The sequence below is a fragment of the Micropterus salmoides genome, unplaced genomic scaffold (assembly GCF_014851395.1).
Source record: "Micropterus salmoides isolate LMB-PRFRI ecotype aquatic unplaced genomic scaffold, ASM1485139v1 Ms_hic_scaffold_6, whole genome shotgun sequence".
In the NCBI taxonomy this organism is placed as follows: Eukaryota; Metazoa; Chordata; class Actinopteri; order Centrarchiformes; family Centrarchidae; genus Micropterus; species Micropterus salmoides.
In genome coordinates this window covers 27,683,148-27,705,239 of record NW_024044348.1, presented here as the reverse complement: position 1 = coordinate 27,705,239, position 22,092 = coordinate 27,683,148, and the positions used below count along the sequence as shown (strand labels likewise).

At 37.4% G+C, this 22,092-nt stretch overlaps 3 protein-coding genes across 3 annotated transcripts; 2 read left to right on the top strand and 1 right to left on the bottom strand.

Annotated features, from left to right (window-relative positions):
- Nucleotides 1-1,154: 1,154 nt before the first annotated feature.
- On the top strand, nucleotides 1,155-2,645 carry nmbb (neuromedin Bb). The gene is made up of 3 exons (XM_038701992.1): nucleotides 1,155-1,675; nucleotides 1,900-2,087; nucleotides 2,184-2,645. Exons 1-3 carry the CDS (start codon nucleotides 1,414-1,416, stop codon nucleotides 2,235-2,237), a joined length of 504 nt encoding a protein of 167 aa, XP_038557920.1. The 5' UTR covers nucleotides 1,155-1,413; the 3' UTR covers nucleotides 2,238-2,645.
- Nucleotides 2,646-7,119: 4,474 nt separating this feature from the next.
- tspan3b (tetraspanin 3b) lies at nucleotides 7,120-12,883 on the top strand. The gene is made up of 7 exons (XM_038701571.1): nucleotides 7,120-7,301; nucleotides 8,324-8,515; nucleotides 8,756-8,830; nucleotides 9,284-9,385; nucleotides 9,559-9,711; nucleotides 10,553-10,636; nucleotides 11,760-12,883. The coding sequence occupies exons 1-7, from the start codon at nucleotides 7,239-7,241 to the stop codon at nucleotides 11,850-11,852; spliced, it is 762 nt and encodes a 253-aa protein (XP_038557499.1). The 5' UTR covers nucleotides 7,120-7,238; the 3' UTR covers nucleotides 11,853-12,883.
- On the bottom strand, nucleotides 12,874-21,487 carry pstpip1b (proline-serine-threonine phosphatase interacting protein 1b). The gene is made up of 15 exons (XM_038701569.1): nucleotides 21,300-21,487; nucleotides 20,593-20,693; nucleotides 19,644-19,718; nucleotides 18,857-18,891; nucleotides 18,639-18,745; nucleotides 18,224-18,286; nucleotides 17,943-18,035; nucleotides 17,693-17,738; nucleotides 17,377-17,456; nucleotides 16,833-16,931; nucleotides 16,092-16,188; nucleotides 15,790-15,886; nucleotides 15,410-15,498; nucleotides 14,150-14,265; nucleotides 12,874-13,932 (listed from the first exon to the last, which is right to left on the bottom strand). The coding sequence occupies exons 1-15, from the start codon at nucleotides 21,330-21,332 to the stop codon at nucleotides 13,801-13,803; spliced, it is 1,263 nt and encodes a 420-aa protein (XP_038557497.1). The 5' UTR covers nucleotides 21,333-21,487; the 3' UTR covers nucleotides 12,874-13,800.
- Nucleotides 21,488-22,092: the final 605 nt, after the last annotated feature.

Here is a 22,092-nt window from a genome sequence, read left to right as displayed (position 1 = left end):
TAATTTTTATATGCGTCCACTTGAAACACTATCAAGGTGCTTGAACTTTCACTTAAATTGAATGCATTCTGCTCTCTTCCATTATATCTCAACGAGCTTGACCGTGTAGTATGTTTGGTGGGGCTTTTTTACTGCTGCTACCTTTTACAGCTCGTCATAAAAACAGTGTGCTTACGATTGTGGCCACGATTAGATGTGAGAAATCACACATGGATTAGGAAATTAAACCAAGATTTAATCGGTGTCCTTTGAAATGTAATTGTTTTTTTAGATCATCTTTGGACAGTTGCAGTGCCAGTTGTGGAATGAGCATGAACTTCTACTTCTGTCAGTTTTCCATTATGGTAACGCCCTAAGGGAACAAAGCAAAGTGTTCTAGTGTAATTGTGTCTCTTGCTCTATGAATCACTTGTTTTGAGGCTGAGATGCAAATATCCATCGTGTATTTTAATGTAAATGCAGTGTTGCATTGGCTGCCTCAGTTCACCTAGTCTGTGACTAGTGATGTTGTGTTGGTCAGATAGTCTTCTAATTAGACATACTAATTAAAAATATGTGTGTGAATGCCAAAGGTTATGAAAAGAGCAAGATACTAGCTGCAGCCTTCCACTAAACTTGCGACTTTAGCACCCTGAAGTGACAAAGAGGCCTTCTGTCTTATCAGCTCTAAATTAGCAGAGAGAATCAGCAGGTTCTCATGTCCTCAGAGGACTGATGGTGATCACAGCAGCATGCTTCAACTGGCCAAATGTCATGTTGCTCATTGTAAGGGGCCAGGCCTGGCCACAGGAGCTGAAGGGGGTAGGGGGACCTGGGCAGGAGATTACTATGTGTTGCTCTAGAAGGAAGCATTAGCTATAGCCTTCGGCATTTTGACACACAATTTACTCTAAACAGGGCTTCAACCTCTAAGACGTTATTTCAGTGTTTATGGAGATTTTATTAATGGTTGCAATATACTTTTGTGGCATATTATCTTTTTTTTGGTTTACTAAGACTTGTCACAGCATGATGAATATATGTGAGGGACCTTTTCTCAAATAAATTTATTTGAGAATAATTAGCTGCTGCTTGAGCAGGGCACCTCCATCCATAACGTGTACTCATCCCCCAAAACTTCTGAAAATCATTTTACCCGTTAACAGGCGAAAATGAAATCAAACCTTAGTTAATCAAACCCCAACTGAACATTTGCGCAATTGTAAATTGCTGTTCATTAAGTTGGGTGGCTGAGAGAACAGTTTTTCAGCAAACATTCGTATCTGCCCTGAGTTATAGATAAATCGTGTTGTGCGTAAAAGACGCACAGCCAGAGGCGCGGTCCAACGAAACCTTGACAATGAGTCGCACATTTCGATTTATGCAGCTGGCGGAATAAAAAGTACACGCAACAAAAACAGAGCCCACCCCCTCATGAGAGCCTATAAAAGCGGGATGCCTCTGTGCTATTCACGACCAACAGGAGAGACTTGGAAACTTGTACCTGAGAGGACGCCACTCCGCGTTGAGATGAGACGGTTTACAATGAATAATGTTTGCCAGTGTGGCTTATTTACTTATCTTGTCATATTTTCTTTCATGTCTTTTACCGCCGCAGTGAGTTTTGACCTGACTGAACTTAGGAATAAAGTAGCAAAAATTAAAGTCAATCCAAGAGGCAATCTTTGGGCTACAGGTAAGAATTATCATCTAAACTAACATCTATGGAATAATCGGTCATGTTTGGAATGGATGGAATCTTATGAGTCTAATTTCATATATGTTCCACATAAAATAGATTTATTTTTACACGATAACATGTTCTGCCTCTAAGGATGTTGATTTTGTCACGTCCCTAAGAGGTTTTCACTCCTCCAGATTAATTCAAGTCATTAACAAGCGTTTTCTCTGATTTGGCAGGACATTTCATGGGCAAGAAGAGCGTGATGGATACCCCTCTATTGCCTTCAGCTGAGGGGCAGGGTGCTGATGCGCTGGAAGTCACCCTATCCAGGGAGCAGAGCGCTCTCGGGGAGCTCTTCCAAGAGTTCCTGCGGCTGGCGTTACAAGCGCAGGTGGATCCACAAGAGAGCCGCTCGAAAAATCCGGTGAGTAGCCTACCAGAAATGTCCAAGCTGTTTTTGCGCACAAAAATGATTGAAATGATTTTGTAATTGAACTTGATGCTATGGACTCTGTTTCAGGAGGCGGACTTGTTGATGAGGATTTTAGAAAGCTACATCCAAAGCAGAAAGTGATACACAGGATGACAGTCTGGCACGCATGAACACGGATCCGAGGTCATCTGGCCTCATGGATTAAAATAAATAAATTAGACACAGCCTACTGTCTCCTGCTCATCATGATTGTAATTTACTGTAACTGTCATAATAGCTACTCATGTACTATTTGCAATACACGTACAAGTTTTGTTCCCCAATTTGTTTTAATGATGATATTTCACGTTGTCTTGTCGTTTAAAGTTAGCTATTTATATTAAATAAAATCTTTATTTGCATTGCTGTGATTCTGGCAGATAAATGACGGCATATGTATAGATCACATTTTTATCTTCATCGGCACACAGAATGGCTGTATGGAAACACTGGTCACTTCATTCACACCTCTGGGTTTCTTCTATCATTTTCCTAAATCTCCGGAGAAAATGTAGATGTCTAGAGAAAACTAATTTCTACTAAACTAACTACGGTGCACGTTTTTACGGTTCTAAAATGAACAGAGAGCAGCTAGCCTATATGTTGGTCTAGGTTTAACGTTATGAAAACTTTAATATTGAGTTTGCTTCCTTCTATTGTCCTCCAGGTCTGATAGCTACATGTGGCGTTCACAGCCATTATTTATCTATAGGCCCAACAACTGATTGTTCAGCATGAGTAAGATTTTTTTTTCTCCCGCTTTTGTGCTAAAGGCATTTCCAAAATAACACTTATATAAATACGAATGTAGGCAGCTTATATAAATAACACTTTCTAGTTTGAATATTTCGACATGAAATCGATATTATCGTTTGTACTTTTCCTCTCCTTTGCATAAGGGGATGATCTGTTCTCTCGATCAATAACGGGAAAGTGAAATGGCCCTTGTAGCTTCTTTGCCTTGGGCTAATCCATTGATGGTAACGGGTAGGCTATTTCAATATATCTCCCACAATGCCTTGTCTGCTGCTTTACATCAATGAGAAGGTGAGGAATGTGCTCTGCGTTCAAAGTAGTGAGTGGTGGGAGGAAACGAGTATAAGCAGGTGAAAGAGATGAGAGTTGTCTGATATCTGGTGAACTCCACAATTTCGGCCCAATAAGTGACTTAGACAAAAGATTACACTCGGAATAAAGAACAACACAGTTGCCTGTTTATTATGTACACCTAACAAAAATTATTGGAGTATTATACAAACGTCCTGTATAATGTTTTTGTTGAAACTGTTTTAGAGAGGTGTTCATTCAACCTTTGGGTCATTTTGGAGGCTGTAGTTTGTGGTGCCATTGCACTGCGTTATAATGAGATGTGTTTCTACTACTTTGTAATGTAATCACAGTCACCCAAAATGACCATCAAGTGACAATTTCATTGTCATATTAAACTGCATTTTAGCTACGTATAGCCTCCATACTACTAATACATACAAGCACAAAAGTCTAATCAGGTTAAGACGTTTTCATTTTAGAGCCTATAGGCTGGGTTTGTGGAGGACAAGAAATAGTGTTTTATTTTCTCCATAAAAACACATCTTAAGCTATCATTATTTTGTCAAACAACAGCCTTGAGATCCTGAAACTTTCAGGTGCAAGACATTGTACACAAGTAGGTTAGTAGGCTGGAAAATTGGGTACAATTTGATAAACAATCCTGCTGAATAGGTTACAGTAGTCCCTTTAAAGAAGAGCATTCAAAGTTGAATTCAAAACACAGCTGAGGAGCATGAGTAACTTAAAAACATATTTTTGAGTGTTCCTTTTGGTTAAAAAGCTCTTTTTGGTTAACAGGACAAACTGTTCCTCAGCCTTTGCAAGGAAAACACTTTTTAAGAGCTAAAATTCTGTACTGTATTGTAGAGTAATGAATCAGCCATAGCTTTTTATTTTTACTGATAGCACAGCTGTTGGGAGAAATAAACACTTGTCTTTTGTTAATTCATCCGAAAGCTCAGGTAACTGCATGTTAATCTGTCGCACAGTGCAGCATGTGTAGATAAAATGTAATTATTAGTTTGTGTGTGTTTGTGCGTGCATGAATGAGTTGATATGACTGTCCGCACATGAATTAAAATGGCAGATCCAAACATGTTGTGTGATGTCTCCACACAAATTGAGTGTGCGCAGATCTCCCACGGCGTATACTTCCTTACTCCTGGGGGAATGAAAGATTCATTTTATCATCTCTGTGCTCTCTGTTTACTTTAAAGTTTGCAATGCACCAAAATACCAACGCAAATTCCTTGAATGTGGAAACCTACTTGGCAATAAACTTGATTCTTCTCATTCCGTTTTACATGCTCTGATTTAGTAATCCCTTGTTCTGTCGACCTACACAAATGAACAGCTCTGTGTCTCTAAATTCACAGGAGGGTCGTTGCCAAAGAGAATACCATTTTAAATTTAAATTCCAGGAAAAGAAAATGTTATTACTGTACAGATATGATGTTATTCTCTTTTTTTATTTTGGGTTGGAGTGAATCCAGGCAAAAGTCATTATAATAATATATCTCCACAAAATAAATCTCTATAAATTAGACAGGAGGGGAGGAAGCTAAGATGAGTTAAAGAAAGACTTGCAGTTACAGTGAATATCAAAATGATGTCCCTACTATTTCGTACATTCACTGTACATTAAATTGTATCCAGCAGTCGCCCAAGCTTTGTAATGGCTTCAATTTGTAGATGGTAATTTAAGAGAAAACTAAACTATCTGCTGTGTTCAAATATTCACTTGAAAAGGTAATGAGGCTTAAATACTCTACTGGAAAATAAGTGCTTTTTAGCTTTGTTATGTATAGTATCTAGCAGGGGGGAATATTAAAAAATTCAAAAACAACAGAAGACAACAACAACTAAGTTATATTCAGCATGGGGAATCAGTTCCATCAAATGCTGGGGCTAAATTCCAAAAGCAATCAGTAGCCACTAGACAATGGCTTGCTTGAATAGGTTAAATTGGATTTTATATACTGATATTTTTATTTTCTTAAATCAGAGAGACTATATTATATGGCCATCTGACATTTTTTAATAGCTACAAAGTCATCAAAATCATGGCCTGTTATCCTAAACTGCCTCTGTGTGACCAATTTACTTAAGGGATCACTAATCTCTTTCTTGAAAAAAAAAGCTTCAGCAACATGATTCATAATATCACTCACAACAGCATTTGTTTCCATGCAGGTGTTTCTTGGAAAGTTTTATTTTTCACTAATTAAAGCTATGGTTGTAAATGTGGTTTCACATGTCATGTGAGGGCATTTTAATTTGAACAAACAGACAGAAGGCCATTGCTCTGTTTACCATACAAATAGTGATATCCTGTCATGACAAGTCACTTTGTATCAGTGATTTATGACAATTTAACATTTTTGTCGCTACATTGAACTGGCAATTTTAACTATCACGTATGAAAATTAATGTTGTGCTTTTCATCTGACATTTTTCACTAACAGAAGCTATCCTCTAGACTTAACCAAGGTGACTCAGCATATTAACCGTCACTGTTAATATGTATGGTACAAAAATCTGTGATTTTCATTGGCTATGTACAAACTTCAACGCAGCCACTGACATAATCAGTGGACGTTTAGGAGTTGTAAGCATCTGATCCAAAATCACATTTAATCATATTTGAAACTTTAATATCCTTAGTATCCTGTCTTCGTCGACCTTGTGAATCTGCATGTTTCTTTGTTTTGTATTGTTCAGTTTTAATAATGACTCAGTTTATAGCCAACAGGTAAGCTTGATGCATAATTCACAATGTGGATGCATGTTGTGTGTCAACAGTAATAGTCCTGGCTTCTACTTGAATGTGTAAGTTATCACTCTTGCTCAGTTTGAACACCAAAAGCTGACAGAGACAAATGTAGAAAGCTTTAACTCAATAAAACCAAGGCTCTGGGCACCAGGCCAAATCATTACTGATTGAGTGCCCCAAAGGCACTTATTTTCACTTGAGTAATCAATCTTGCCCCCATAGGAGATAAACAGATCTCATAGTTGTAAGCAAAGAAAGTACGGGATATATCACGTGTATTAATTCCATTCAATTTTGCCAAGGGACAATGTGGGTGCATTGCGTATGTTATAATTTAATTCAGACTGCTTAGACTGAACATCTGAAAAATGTACACAGCATCAGGATTAACCATGTGGTAGTGGGGTGTTTTTATCAACTGCTTACCCTTAGTACAGCTTCCTCTCACAAATTGTCTGCCATCGTAAAACTAGCAATGCTACACTGCCACCCTCTGGCATAAAAACTCATACTACACATGAACCCATCTTAACACTAAAGAGTGATGCCATAGCTGCAGAAAAATGGTAAAATCCTGAAACAAATCATTCTACCAGCATCAATACAAGCTGTGCACCTGCACTAAAGAGATCAAAGCTGAGCTATTATGGGCCTACTGGCTAAATTCATGCCCTGCCATTAAGAAATCAGCACCTAATGTGTGGATAAAGTTAATCTGTTTCCAAAAAGCTCTGAACTGCCATACAGGAAGACTTTGACAGATGACACTCAGTGGTGGTAAAAGCTATGGATGTACTATAAGCACATTCTTTGCTGCTTTTGCATAAATTCCTCTCATTTCTTATGAAACATTAAATCCCAAAGTATACCTTAAATCCATTCCGTGGTGTAAAGCCAAATGATATCTTAAGGAGTCCAACTGATAATTATATGATGCACTGTGTAATAAAGCGTGCGGGTTTGCATTGAATAAATCAATAAATCAATAGCAAAAACAAGTCCAAATGCATATAATACACAAGGCGCACTGGGTATAAAGCATGCAGTGTTGCAGGGCTCAATGTTCAGACATCCTCCATCAGACTGTTTGTTTTGAATGGTGATGTCATCGGAGCACGTGACCTTCTTTGCGGCGTTTTCACTGGCCCAGAAGCTCAGAAGAATCTGCACAGTGTGGTGTAGGACCGCCGAAGCCATTTTATTATTGTAACAGCAAAGGTGCAGGTGCATCTATATCTATTTTTTATAGTTACAGTTTTAATTTCAGAAGTCACGATACCATGGGGCAGTGTGGAATTACGTCATCCAAAACCGTCTTGGTTTTTCTAAACCTCATATTTTGGGTAAGAAAACGACAGATGTTTGAACAATGTGCAGCATCCCTGTGAGGCCAGGGATGAAGAACATTAGCAAGCTAGCAAAGTGCGCCAGAGATGCGCTGCAGTCTGCAGTTCGGCGACAGACGAGCTCGCTTTTTGAACCAGGATATCCCCGGGCACAGTGTCACTTTTGCATTCACTGTGAGGGCCAGTAACTGGAGAAAGTATAATGTGACGGTAGCTAGCCAAAGTGTTTCGGTAGCTGCCCGCCCACAAGTTGTGGCTATGACATTATGCAGCAGCTGCCAGGTACTGTAGCGGCTGCTGGGTTAACCTGCAGTGCTATCTGAGCCAGATTGAATACCATTGAATTAACAGACTGACAGAGCTGGAAAAACATATTGACAGGATATTGAAAGGACAAACAAAGCTCTAAATGGTTTAGTTCAAAAAAGACAATCTATCCCCAGCATGTGATGTAGATAGAACATGTGGCCCTGTTCACATTGCACCACACCAATCTCTGAAATCAGTTGTATGTGTCTTTGCTATTCTTCAGGTGGATTTAAATTGTTTTTTTATGAACTGGGTATAGTTTTCTAAAAATATGTTGCTCTTTATCTCTCAAATTAGTTGGCATAACCATAGTTCAATGCAGAATTGGCAAAGCAGGTTGTAGAAGGTTCACAATGCAAGTATTATAATATAATTGCCAACGTGAGGGGGGAAAAGACAAAAACTGCTTTAAAAATTCTTACACTATACAACACTGCACAGTAATGTATACATACACTATAATGCACAACCCAATTGGATTACTGTACTGTACTGTATAATATTATAATGAAAGATAAATAATTCTCACAGATGAAGCTTTAAAAAAATGGAAAAAAAGAACATGCAATATGAGACATAGTTTAACAATTGAATGTAATTGTCAAGTGAGACACATATAGATTAAAAAAATACAAAGAGGCAGATTCTTAGAGACATCTGTTTCTCTCTGTCCCTCTCTCTGGCCTTTGTTTCTCCATTTCTCTCTACAGGCTGCAGCTGGAATTTTATGCTACATTGGAGCCTATGTGTTTATCACATATGACGACTATGACCACTTCTTTGAAGATGTGTACACTTTGATTCCTGCTATCATAATAATAGCTGTCGGCACTCTTCTCTTCATCATCGGCCTGATTGGTTGCTGCGCAACAATACGTGAAAGCTCCTGTGGTCTGGCAACGGTGAGTGTGGATTACTTTGACTTGCTCCCTAAAAATCAACTGAATGCAGAGGACGAACATACGTACAGGCAACATTTCTGTAACATATTATAGTGACCAGGGGGAACAAAAAACAGCATATGATTTGAGAAAAATGAATTTTATGGCACTGAAAAGATCAAAACGCAATGTCAAGTAATTTTATTTTTAACTCACCGTACTGATGAGCATCTGAACAATGTGTCTTTGTTGTCATTTCAGTTTGCTGCCATTCTCCTGCTGGTGTTTGTAACAGAGTGTGTGGTGGTGGTGCTTGGCTACATATACAGGGCAAAGGTAAGCACTAGCCCACTGGACTACATGAGTATTCCTTTTCACAAATAAAGTGGGTCCCAGATTGAAAAAGATCATGCCTATACAATACAGGAGATTTATAGGCAAACTTTACTATATATTATCTGATATTGCATTTTGTGTGTCTACTTTTATATGTTTTTGCCAGGTGGACGATAGGATGAATACAATTCATAGCATATGAAGTTGGAGTTGGAAAAACATAACATATTCTTTCATGCCGTTATTGTTTCAAAGCTTCCTTTGCTGTGATTATTTAATGTTGATTTGTTTAGCTGCTCTCATTTAAGAGCAGATTTAAGATTGTTCCCTAAGGGCCTACATTGTAAATTCATTTTAGAATAGTGTAAAAAACCTCTTCTGTAGAGATAAAAAAAAAAAAAAAAGTGCAGTCACTGAACAGGGACAGTAACAGCTGCTGTGTTTTTGTTTCAGGTAGAAGATGAAGTGAATCACTCCATCCAGAAGGTTTACAACGAGTACAACGGCACCAACACTGATGCTCCCAGCCGCGCCATTGACTATGTGCAGAGGCAGGTGAGAAGAAAAGTCTGTTGTGTCAAACATTTGCCTTTCGGCAGCTTCAAATGTGACATTTTTATGTATTTTTGTGTGTGTACTGTTTTGATGTACACATATTTTCAAATTGGATTCTTAACTCCAGATTCTGGAAGATTTTCCCTCACCGTTCACCTCTATTCTTGTGTTAGCTTCACTGCTGCGGCATTCACAACTACTCTGACTGGAGGAACACACGCTGGTTTAAAGAATCCAAGAACAACAGTGTCCCAGTCAGCTGCTGTCAGCCCAGCATCACTAACTGTACCGGCACTCTCACTCGACCCGCAGATCTCTACCAAGAGGTACAAACAAGATGCTCAAGTGTTGTGATATTGACAAAAAATTATATTAAGATATTTTCAGAGATTTTGTCGAAAAATGTGTTTGTTAAAGTCGAGTATTGTACTAGCTCGCTTGTTAATAGGATATTAATTGTTTCTTACTAATGACATTAATGGAAACAGGTCTTGTTCATGTATTTATTAAACTGAAGCATTTAAGTGAAAACAATATAAAAACACTGAAATCACCAGCACAAGTATTACTGATATCAAACAGTGCAAGTATGAGTAAACATTTTCATCTGTTGCTGAGTTAAGTCTGTAGCTGTGGTCTTAGTTTCTTTGATTCTGTCATCATCATTGTAGTGGTCTTTGAACCAGAGTTTGTTTTTGTGCTGGTACCTTGGCTGGTTTAGGTTTATCTTGAAAGCTGACTCCCAAAGCTTTTTACATTCTTGGTATTCTGTGCGGTGGTTAGTTTGTGATCTTTTTAACTTCTCATTTTTAAGTTCAGTCATGAATTTTTCAGCTTGTTTAACTAACTTTAACTGTAACTGTTTAACACGTGTACTACATGCATGATGTCGTGAATTCGCCGACAAGGGTGTTTTTTTGCAAAGTGAGTGACGTAGCCTACTCCATATTGACTGCTCACACATCGTTAAAACAACAATTACGATATTATCATAGACAATACATATCACATGCCCCTAGTTGGGACATAGTACATAAAACCACAGAACAAAGTTTAAGCTATGGATGATTGATATTAAGGTTCTCTGACATTATTGCCTGTTCATTTGTTTTGTAAGAAATGTTGTTATGCCTGTGAAACTTCATTCAGTCATTTTTTCTGTCTCAGGGATGTGAAGCTCTTGTTGTGAAGAAGTTAAAGGAGATCATGATGTATGTCATATGGGCTGCACTCACTTTTGCATCTATACAGGTAAGGAGGAGAAGGAGTGTCATCTGAAAAGCGGCATTTTCAACTGGGACAATAGAAGTGTAATGTCAGCAGTTTAGTAAAACTTCAAGTCTGCTTTATTCTGCATTATTGGAAACTGATTATTTTCAGATCATGGACTGTAGCCTTGTCCCCTGATAACTATATACATAAATAACAAAGGCAGCTCCTCTGTAGCACTTGTCCTTTGTGTAATTATTGTGTGCATCTTAGTGTTGAATGCATTTTATAGCTCTTTTCATATTTTCTTTTGTGATCCACACTTTCTCTCACGCTTTATCAGGTATCAAGGTATCAAGGTAATTTATTTATCATTATACAACACAAGGTTGTACAACAAAATGAAAGTTTGTAGTCCCTTCATGCTACACACAAAAAACATAACAGATAATTCAATTAAATAAATAAATATATTTTCTGCTATCAGTTATAGTGCTGCAGATATTAGTTGAAAAGTTTAAAACAACCTTCAGTGTGTTCTGTTTTTGGTTATTTCTTTCTTGCCTCTATTCAATTAGTATTTATGGGTGTATCAACCCAATACCCGAACGAGGATCATTAAAATGTAATCTAAACATATTTGATCCACGTATGGCAAAAGTTATTAATTTTGACGTTGTTTCAATCCTAAATTACATTAAAAATCAAAAGCTTGTTTATTAGGACCATAGTTAAAGCTGCAACAGTCCTGTCCAGTACTGAGCTGACAGGAGCTCTGACCTAATTGTGTCAAAGGATTTCTACTGTGTTCAGCTCAGCATGGTTGCTGCTGACCAGGAAAGCCCTGCTCCCAAAGCAGCGACAATAACAGCATAGCCAGTCACTTAATATTACAGTCAAACACTCTTTGTAATGGACTATGTATCATGTATATGTGAAAAGATGATGCCTTTTGGTTTAACATCATCTGCTTATACACTGCGATTTCTTATAACAGCATAGTGGCAAAAACAAATGATTTCAGGATGCTTTGATTGGAATTAGAAAACAACCGATTAGTTTTTGGTTTTTGACTAAACTCACATAATTTTTCTGCCATCTTTACTGAAGGGTTAAAGGACTCAAATAACCGCTTTTCTTTCATTCCCCTGCTTTCTGTCTGCAGATGCTGGGCATGCTCTGTGCCTGCGTGGTGCTGTGCAGGAGGAGTCATGACCCAGCGTATGAGCTGCTGGTCACAACCAACAGCTATGCATGAAAGATGCAACCAGTCAACAAAGCACTCAGAAAATCAAAAGGAGCGTCACCGGACATGTCCACAGTAGATTTCAGCTGTAGTTATATAAGCTCAAGCACACCTTGCACAATTCATGATAAAGTAGCGAACACTGATGATGTGGTTTGGGTGGGCGGGGGCTTCAAGGGGAAACCAGTTATTTATTGACATGCTTTGTAAGTTACTGTTACTTTAAATGTTGTTTTTTTTTGTCTCTTATAAATACTGAACTATTTACAGAAGCCAAAGTTGTATATGGCTAATTGACATTATTGATGTTGATCCAGTTTTTTTTCTTTTAATTGTGGTTACATAAGATTTTGCCTCATCCCCAGTGAGGATGATGAGAAGTCATTTCGGAGCATATGTGTGAAGTTATGTTTAGGAGTGTTTTATGGAATGTATTTCCTTGTGTGCTAGTTTGCACAACGGCTGGAGCTCTGAAGATGTTTCATGGTTGTTTAAATGGAAACTATGCTAAAAAGAACATGTACACTATTCCTAAGGAAGGAGGTTTGACCACAGTGTTTTATCATAGAAAGAACAGTTTCAATGTTTTTATCTGTCTAATAATTTTTGTTTGTGGAGCAAAACTGCATTTTTGGTACAAATATTCAGGTTGTGAATAATGTACATTCTGTTTTGGTGCGGATGTTTTCTGAAAAGGACTTCAATAGTGAGGTATTGCCAATATATAAATTGCGAATGAACCTTTTAGTCTCTAATGCTATTATTATTAGTATTGTCAGTGTTACCTGAAGACCTGTGTATGTGTAGATTTATTTTGTTACAGTCAGATAATTCCTTCTGTTCTTTAGTTATAAACATATGAAGAACCATGACACATTATTTTATACATTGTTGTGAATTTGTGCACTGTTTTAATATTTTTGAGCTGTTAAGTTGACTATTAAATATTTAGCTAGTGCCACAGGGAAAAAAAAAAATATAACAAACAAAACTGTGTATAGACTGGAGAGCAGGCAGGACACAAATAAACTCATACATTTCAACTTGACTGTTTAATTGCCATTTCATCCACATGGTTGTACATGGAAATAAACATGATATACCTAGAGGTCACACAAAATAGCTTATGGACACCTAACATACTTACATATTGTACATGTTGTAACCCTCTATCTCCCACAGCTCACATACATACAAAACACAAAAAAGAAATTAAATATTAAAACCTGAGAGACAAGACCAAACTGTAACTTATCCCAAGTCAACTGTTGGATCATCCTTATACACAGTTGCACTTTGATTTAGACACATAGCATATAACTTATAACTGCATGCTCCTGATTTTATCTAATGGTAATTCATGATTTATCACATGAAATACAGTACAGTGCCAGAACTTATCTTATCAGTTGGAAATAAATCCATTCAACAGCCAGTCTGATAATCATACAGAGCCTAGCTTGCACTAGAATAATACTAGTTCTACTATTAGCAACTGGAAAAAAAGGTTTTGTTTGGTCATCAGACTCCCGTTGAAATAATGGCATTGACAGGGTAAATGTCATTGGATGCCACTGAAACATTCCATTCAAACACAGAAACCAAATGGTCTTTCATTCTTCAATAAATAATAAATAAGAATCCCACTGATCAATTCAGAAAGCTTTCTGAAAGGTCTAACTGTAAATAAGGAAGGGGTACCTGATAAAGACTTTTAAATTGCTAAATTGCTCAGGTTCAGGTTCAATTCAGGTTCAGAAAATCTACAAGTTCTGGATGTCAGTCCAGGAATGTGTGTGTATGTGTGTGTGTTTTTTGCAAGTTTGACACATGATGTGTGCTTGCCTGTATTTTTAAGCATATCCAAGTTTTAATGTGTGATGTTGTTATTTGTCTGTATTTTCTTGTTTAAGTGTGTGTGTGTGTGTGTGTGCGCGTGCATGCGCACGTGGGTGTGTATTCAGATTTTGCACAGATAGTTTCCTGGCACCAGTCCAGTCAGCCCATTCCTCTCCGCTGTCCACCAGCCATCTTCTCCTCGCTCCAACACTCGGATCATGTCCCCTCTACTGATAGACAATTCATCCCCTTCCTGACCAGTCAATTTCAACAAAAATGATAAATGTTAATTACGAATGGGTGATAATTTTCTCACTGAAATCTCTTACATAAATATCTACATTATCTTTTAAACATACTGTACAATCAAGTAATTGTATTCTGCTATTGACAAACTTTGTTTCATGTCCAGTGACATCGTATTGTAATTAATTATAACATTAATTTCGACAAATTAATGCTTTAATCACCTGTGCAGTGTATTCATAAAGTACAATATAATGGTCTTCATCAGCTGAAACTGTGGCCAATGGTGCCGCACACTGAAGGCCTGTTATGGGTGTATATCCTCCATCTGAAATTTCAGCTGAAGCCAGAGTGATAACAGGCAAATGCAAAATGTAATATTTGATCTCAAAAGTATTATTTCTCAAAGAAGTTAACAATACATTGTATAAAGTTCAGTACATTGATAGTCCATTCAATTAAAATGTACAAGTGATGTTTCTTCATTCAAAGACTTCAAACACAAGAGCTGACTTCTGACTCACAGTGTCAGAAACAATTCCTGTACAATAATCCAGTAACTCTCACTCTGATCATCCACCTGTTTACTTATTATTATTTATTCGTCATTCTGTAACTCAGTGCTGTTCAGACTGTTCATGTTGTATATTTTGTATACACTGTACATATCATATCCACCTACCTCACATACATCACACCTGCACGTAATACTTATTTATTCCAGCATCCTTTGTGCACTGTGTGTATATGTATGTTTGTATGTGTAACTGTATGTATATATTTATAGGTATGTACATATATGTATATCACATCCACCTTTGACATGTACATAATAAAAACAATAATAACAATAACAAAATAAATAATAATAATAATAATTTACACCAGCTTCCTTTGCACACTGCTCATTGCACTATTGTCTCGATCTGTCTACGCTGTTGCTTTCTGGTTGTGTATTTGTGTTCTCTGTAGTGTTGTCTGATTCTTGATTCTCTGAGTAAGCACATTGTGAGCAATGTATGATCCAGAGTCAAATTCCTCGTATGTGTACACATACCTGGCAAATAAAGGTGATTCTGATTCTGATTCATTTTTTTTGCTACATCCCATTTGCAAGAGGACAAGAAAGAGTTTTTGTTAAAAATGTACTTTGCACATGGGAAATGCAGTTTTGGAAAATTTTGGTGGTAATGTGTGAAGTAAAATTGTAAATTCCCATGTGAAACTTGTATGGGAAATTAATGTGGTTTTTCAGGTTATGTTAGGTTGTATTAAAATGATTCACTACGGTCTCATGATTTTATTTCAACAAATCTTTCATTTAAAATCTTGTTCTGACTGTTGTAGTTGCTAAAAGGTCAAACATCAAACAAAGTTATAAATATATTCCATTTAAAAACATCCACTATGAGCACAAAGAGGCTGAAATACTCATTAAAACCCTCAATACTAAGAGCAATCCAACAACTGGATGCAGTACTTACACTCATCAGTAGATGTCAGTGGTGATGAAGAGTTTTGAAGACTGTCTGCACTTATGTTCATAGAACTTGCCAGAAGGTGATCAGAGCACCTGAGTGATCCAGGTCAGGAGAGTTATTTAGGATTTACACAATGGACTCCATAAATGTTCCGATCAACAGACAAACAGGTCTAAATAACAGCTGCATGTGATTTTTTTCAGATTGGCTGAAAGCAGATAATTATTTGTAGTGGTCAAAAAACGGAAGATGGTACTGAAGAAAGAAGAACCAGCATTTTCTCTTACTGCCACAACAACCTGGTAGTATTCATGTGTTATCATCTTGTACAATATCAATGCTGTCTCCTCCTGATTCCTCCTTTAATGTGTATTGTGTCAGACCTGATCATCATGTCTTGTCCTCCCCCTGCGAAATGAGCTTGGCCATTGCTGTCCATGGACGCCTCTGTCTGGTAGTAGCTCTCAAACAATATGGGCTCTGTGAGAGGAAAAGGGAAGCTGCTCATTTGAGAAGTGAGGACAAAGTTTGCTTTCTGCCTCCCTCCTGTGTGTCCACTGAAAGAGAAACGATAGTACTCCAGTTCTTTTGTACTGGAACTTCTTTTTCTCCCTTATCTCGTCAAGGTTGTAGTTTTCTCTGTTAGCTTCTAAAAATTTCACAATGGCCCACCATGACAGCTTACCTGGAGGCCTCGATCCCGTGCCTTTCATCTCTATGAAATGGTTGTTGTCTGTTGTGATGTCACACTGTTCCAGTAGCTTCCTCACCTCCTCGTAAAACTGATTTTAAAACAGGAGGCAGTTTCTTTGTGATTAGAATTGTATATGTTCCTGTATAACACAATAGGTCTAGTGTGCAAACGTTTCTGTGGTTTCAGCTCAAGTGCAGTTAGTAATGCTAAAAAGAAATGAGGAAGAAAGTTGGTATGTATGAAATGTGCTTTGGCTAAATCATCCACCAAATGGGTGACAACGTGCTGTTTGGTGTTTCTTTCAAGGAGTCTAGATATCTGCAGCCATGCGGGGCTGTACCTAGCTACAGTGGTGCTTTGAGCTAACATCCGCATCCTAACATGCACAATGCTAACATGATAATGTTTACGTATATGTTCACCATCTTAATTTAGCGTGTTAGTATGCTAACATTTATTAATTGGCACATCTGGTAATAAAAATTAAACAGATTAATTAAGGTATGAAAATGTAATCTCATTATACTAAAATGTGGCCTACACTCAATACAAACCCAAACCATGACTTAACGTTGCAAAATTCCTGATGATAAACTGCTTCTAAAATTACATTTGTACACACACTTTGAACGTGTACTTGAATTAAAGCCAACTGTTGAAGTGAGATGCTGGGATAAAGTTGGGTTTGTATCCTTTTAAAACTATGTAGATAAAGTGAGAATGTGAGCTCACCTCATCATCTTTGATACACTGCATGGAGAAATTATTGCAGTGATCCCAGAGAGCACACCTGAGCATGCTGATGCGATCTCCCTCCAGCTGCTGGAACACCTGAGAAACATGTACAACCCACTGGTTTCTGCTGTTACTATTTCCAAGTCAACATCAGTAACTTAATATCTGCAGAGACTTCAATTTTCCCTCATCTTTCAACTTGTATTGCATTACTACACAGTGGTATTATCATCTGAATGTATTAGGAATGGCTGACATGCCAATTGTAATGTACCTTGAAAAAGCTTATAACAGAACTTGACTTGTATGATGAAGTATGTTATTGCATAACTGTGGGCTTATTGTTCCATTTAGCACGCTCAATTCAAGATAAAGTGTCTTTCCTCACCTGTCAGCAGTAGGAAGGTGCTTTGCGAGGAATAATGCTTTGTACCGATAAAGGGGATGTGGTGTGTGAGGTTTAGTCTATTTAGAAGCTCTTATTCTGGATTGTAACCATGTTAGAGACAAGTGCAGGTTATAGCATAATACTCCACAGTACCTCACACGTGCTTTTGTGTGTTTCCTCCCAGTCCTGGCGAACCCTTTCCAGCTGAACAATGTTGGTAAAGTACAGCTTCTCTGTAAGGGATTAAAGTATTGTTTTAGATGGTATTAGAAAAGAAACAACAGCAATGAACACAAATGTAATGAGTCTGCTTTGTCCCATCTCTTTTAAGATTTGTTAAATAAATAATGTGTAGTGTGGGATTTTTGTATTCTCTTAACATAGATAATCAGTGGGGGAGCTGTATTGAGAACAAATACAGTAAATACATATGCATGCCGCTTTAAAACAGAAATTATTGAGATTGTACCTGCTTCATTGGCCGCCTGTCTGCATTGTTTGGCCCTGTGACGAACCTGTGAAATAAAAATGACAGAGGAAGCTTAACCAGTGTGAGAATCTCTGATCATTACATCATCATCAAAAGGTCAAAACATGTTAGATGTGTTGTAAAGGGTTAACTTAACACCTTCCCTTTAATATCCAAATGAGATGACAAATGCCACAGTAGCACTATTATTTGTATCCCTTTAAACCAAAAGTGGTTTTAGTTATTGTACCTTGTCTGAGTTTTTGGATGTAGCAATTGTCTTCTCAGCCCCCTGTTCTGCGTCATCTGCCTCCCTGCATCTCAGCTCGTAGTTTTTCTTAGACTGTGAGAAACAGAAACTACAGTAGCTCTGGAGATCTAGGACAGGAAGGGCTCTGCTATTTATACCAGTGTTCGCCACATGCAGTATGCCCTCAAATGAGTTCCCTCACAATGAAAAAATAAGTCATGTTTGGTTTCTGGATTAAATGTGAAACATTTAAAACATATTAGCTGTGGCTGTTTTCCTACCTCCATGGTCTTCTTGTACAAAGAAACCTTTTTCTTCTGAACTTTCTCCATGATGCTTTCAAACTATAAGGGGAGACCAAAAGTTGAGACCATCACTTGGTTATAATTTAGATTCACAAATAATTATCAACTTTAAAGAGATTAAAACTGACCATAAGGTTGAGTCAACATTTCTATAATTCTTTGTCAAAACAAAAACTGAACAGTGTGATGTTCACAGATAGCACTGATTGCAGGACGTCTGTATTGCATTACATAGATTTAACAATCTGCAAACAGGTAGAGAAGAATTATTTCTACATGCCTCAAACTAGATTAAGCCAACCAACCTTACGTTATGTTTAGGACAATCAAACCTCACCTCTATGTTTGTGTACAATATGTCAGTTGTGAAGCAACACAAATTGTCCTGTACCTTCTTCCTCTGCCCTTTCTGCCGTTCTCTGAATGTCTCAATCTTTTTCACCTCCTCTTTCAATATATCAGAGAGTTGGATGTGAAAGCTCCCAATGTTCTCGATTTCTGCAGCCAAAAACAACAAAATGAATCATTCTACACTTAAAGGAATAATAGCAGCAATATTTAGTACTTTGGTTGGATTTGTCCAGGGGGCAAACGACTGGATGAACTTACGTGCTTTTAATTGTTCAAAGGATGCTCTCAAGGTGCTGTGAAAACAATGCACATTTAAGATCAGAGGTAATTGAATGACCATGCATTTTTTTTTTGTAGGGCACATGGTCTTTGCAAACCTAAAACAAACATTTATCACACAACATTTTTCCAAACTCATGGCTGTTGCTCAGCACAATGTGTTTCTTCCCGTTCCTTTCTAAGAACACAGAATCACAAAGAAGCTCAGTACAACTCAACTGTCTGACTGCTTGTGGCTAAGCAGCTACAGCAGAGCAGTTTGGACTGAGCAAAGTACTGTCAAGATAGACTTAATAGCATTTGCTGAAAGAAGTTAAACTGTGCTTAATATTTTACCACAGAACAGGAAACTGGCAACAGAAAATGGACAACTGTATACTGAGAGAGGGGCCACTGCAGTGGGTGACACACACACATACACACACACACACACACACACACACACACACACACACTGTGTCTTTTTTTCTATTTCTGTCTCAGATGCACAAATGTGTGTTTCCTTCAAAAAAGAATATGACTCATAGGCGCCTGACAGATGTTTTATATTTCATGTTGCAGGTCAGTTTCAATCGACATTAAACAATATTTAAAACTCATCACATGGTCTAACAAAATCAATATGTGACTCTTTTCCAAATTAGAATTCTGTATTTTTGTTTTTACCAAAATGTCATACTTACATATCATAAATGTACAGAATGTGCATACAGTACATAATGTTGACCTTATAGCCATCAGAATATAATCCAATCCATGTATTCACCTGATTTCTGTGTGTCCTCCAGCTTTGTGAGCAATAGTCACCAGTTCCTTCCCATACTTTTCCTCTGCTAGTGCCCTGTGCAGTATGAACAAACACATGCATCATACTGCAGCCCTGAATTTGTGTTTTAGTATTTAGTTGTAAAACTGAACTGTGTTATATGTTCCTGCCCTGACAGAAGGGGCATATTATGCATCACTGTCTTTTGTCTTGATATGCAGATACCGTCTTTTGCACCTTTCAGCCTGCATGGAAACTTTGAAGCCTTTGCTCTTTTGCACACTGCGTTTGAACCGCTTTTCATTTGTATGTTTTATGTAAATGCAAATTAGTTAGATTGGAATAACATAGCAAAGATATCATTCCTTCTGATAAAATGCCCTTTATTGGTCTTTTGTTAGATGTGGTTACATATTGCAATGTACCTTATATGAATCTAATATTATCATTTACTATATCCTTTATCTAGGTAATCAGTGTTAGTGGTGGTGCTGAATATGTGTGCCTCACGGACAGGAGTCTTGTCATTCTTTGCACATCATGAATACATGAAATTGACCACCGCGCTAAACCTAAATTTAGAAATCCGTCAAAAAAATCTGCTAAATTGTTAATCTATGTTGATAAAACTGAGCGGTGGGACTAACTGAACACTAACCGACTGCCTGATTACCTCTAGAGAGTTCTTTTAAATATTATCCAAGCCTCATATTGTAATGGGTTCCCTTTAAACTAATGTTTAATGGGTTCCCGTCACCTGATGATAACAAAAACGCAACTGAGGTTTTGTCATTCTGTGATGAACTGGATTGCTGGAAAAAGATATATTAGATTTATATTAATCTAATTGTGTCATGATGTTAACTGCACAACCATCAGAAAAAAAAGAATATGTGTGGTTTCCCAAATCAGTTTTGGTTTCAGCTTCTGCAATACACATTGATGCTACCTCATCTTTAAAAGCTCCTCCATATCCTTGCACATTTGCCTTCCATCTCGTAACCTCTGGATCATAGCATCATACCCGGCATGAGAAGTGAATTCAGACCCCTGTGTTGAGAAGACATAGAAATACTGCAATGAGCCACATTGCTCAACAACTATTGCAACATGTCCTTTAGTCAATCCTGGACTTACTTTGTGGTATATAAAAAGCAGAACTAGCACACACAAAGAGTACTTCATCAAACTGCCCCTCATGAGCAGAGCAGATTGTCAAATAGGCAGGTTAGACGGTTAGTTCGACATATAACAGTAACTTAAACACTGAGGTAAGATTTACAGCAAAGACTACAAACAGTTTGTGGGATTAATGAACTGGATAACTCACTGTTTTCTTGGTTAAGTGATACAATCAATACATTAAATACAAAAAAAGACATTTTTTATTTTATAGCACGACAAATTATGTTCTACAGTTTAATACTTTAGGATTGCAGATGATGGGTACAAGTTAAAATATAATGTGTTTATACCACTCACAGGAGTGTTTTGTTTTGTTATCTGTATAATAAATACATTAGATTATAGTTTGCTGATCATTTCAATTTAGTATAAAAAACTTAAAGTAAATGACTACATGACTATGAAGATACCAGTGAACTGTCACTACAAGAACAGGTTAAGCAAAGCACGAGACCACAAAACTAGACTTACCCAGAAAGCATCTTTAAACATCAAAGGTGCCATCTCAGTTGTTACTTCCTTGAACTGAACTCTCAGTATAAACTTCTATCACCAAACAATTTGAATGAAGTTGTTGAAGGTCGTGGGATACTTAGCCAAGTAAACTGTGTTTAAAACTGTGAGTGGCCTAAATGTCCCTGAGTCATTTTGAATGAGGAAGAGCTACAGTCCCATGATGTCACTGACCACAGTCAGCTCAGCCCATGTGCAAGACAGCAAATCTTTCGCTATCATTGGGTGGCTAAAGCTGAATGTCTTGTTTAAAGGTTGTTTAAGGGTCATCGGCAGAACATTTAGACTGTTTAGGGCATAGATAATGTAGTCTTTATAAATCTCTGTAAGCTGCAGGTTAACATTGTACTGGTGAAGACATTTTTGGTATGGTCATGTACAGTAGCAAACCCACACAAGCATACAGTTTGGTTTCAGCTGTTGTGAGTATCACTGTGGCTGAGTTTACCAGGCGCTAACTAAAACCTACAGTGAACCTAATTATTATCTTATATTCAAATTATACGTTATGGTATGTTAACACATACTACAAATCTATTTGTATTAAATTAGTACAAATCTTAGTAAAGTACATATTGTATTGTAAATGTCTGATCGTTTCTCTTGTTCCTTCTTTTTATTCAACTATTTTATTCTTACTGGACCAAAAAGTTAGTTTCATATCAATTAAAGATTTTACACTGTCTCCTAAGACTTTGTTGTTGCACCCAATTTCATCGAACAGTGGTTTTGTGCATTCCTGCGATGACCA

What these genes read in the sequence shown, in the direction of transcription:
- nmbb (XM_038701992.1), top strand. Translation starts at nt 1,414, where the DNA reads ATGAGAGCCTATAAAAGCGGGATGCCTCTGTGCTATTCACGACCAACA. An exon ending in AGGCAATCTTTGGGCTACAG is followed by an intron (nt 1,676 to 1,899) that starts GTAAGAATTATC and finishes CTGATTTGGCAG; the next exon opens with GACATTTCATGGGCAAGAAG. An exon ending in AGAGCCGCTCGAAAAATCCG is followed by an intron (nt 2,088 to 2,183) that starts GTGAGTAGCCTA and finishes ACTCTGTTTCAG; the next exon opens with GAGGCGGACTTGTTGATGAG.
- tspan3b (XM_038701571.1), top strand. Translation starts at nt 7,239, where the DNA reads ATGGGGCAGTGTGGAATTACGTCATCCAAAACCGTCTTGGTTTTTCTA. An exon ending in TTCTAAACCTCATATTTTGG is followed by an intron (nt 7,302 to 8,323) that starts GTAAGAAAACGA and finishes TTCTCTCTACAG; the next exon opens with GCTGCAGCTGGAATTTTATG. An exon ending in GCTCCTGTGGTCTGGCAACG is followed by an intron (nt 8,516 to 8,755) that starts GTGAGTGTGGAT and finishes TTGTCATTTCAG; the next exon opens with TTTGCTGCCATTCTCCTGCT.
- pstpip1b (XM_038701569.1), bottom strand. Translation starts at nt 21,332, where the DNA reads ATGGCACCTTTGATGTTTAAAGATGCTTTCTGG. An exon ending in CTTTGAACAATTAAAAGCAC is followed by an intron (nt 18,746 to 18,856) that starts GTAAGTTCATCC and finishes TTTTGGCTGCAG; the next exon opens with AAATCGAGAACATTGGGAGC. An exon ending in ACAGGCGGCCAATGAAGCAG is followed by an intron (nt 17,457 to 17,692) that starts GTACAATCTCAA and finishes AATCCCTTACAG; the next exon opens with AGAAGCTGTACTTTACCAAC.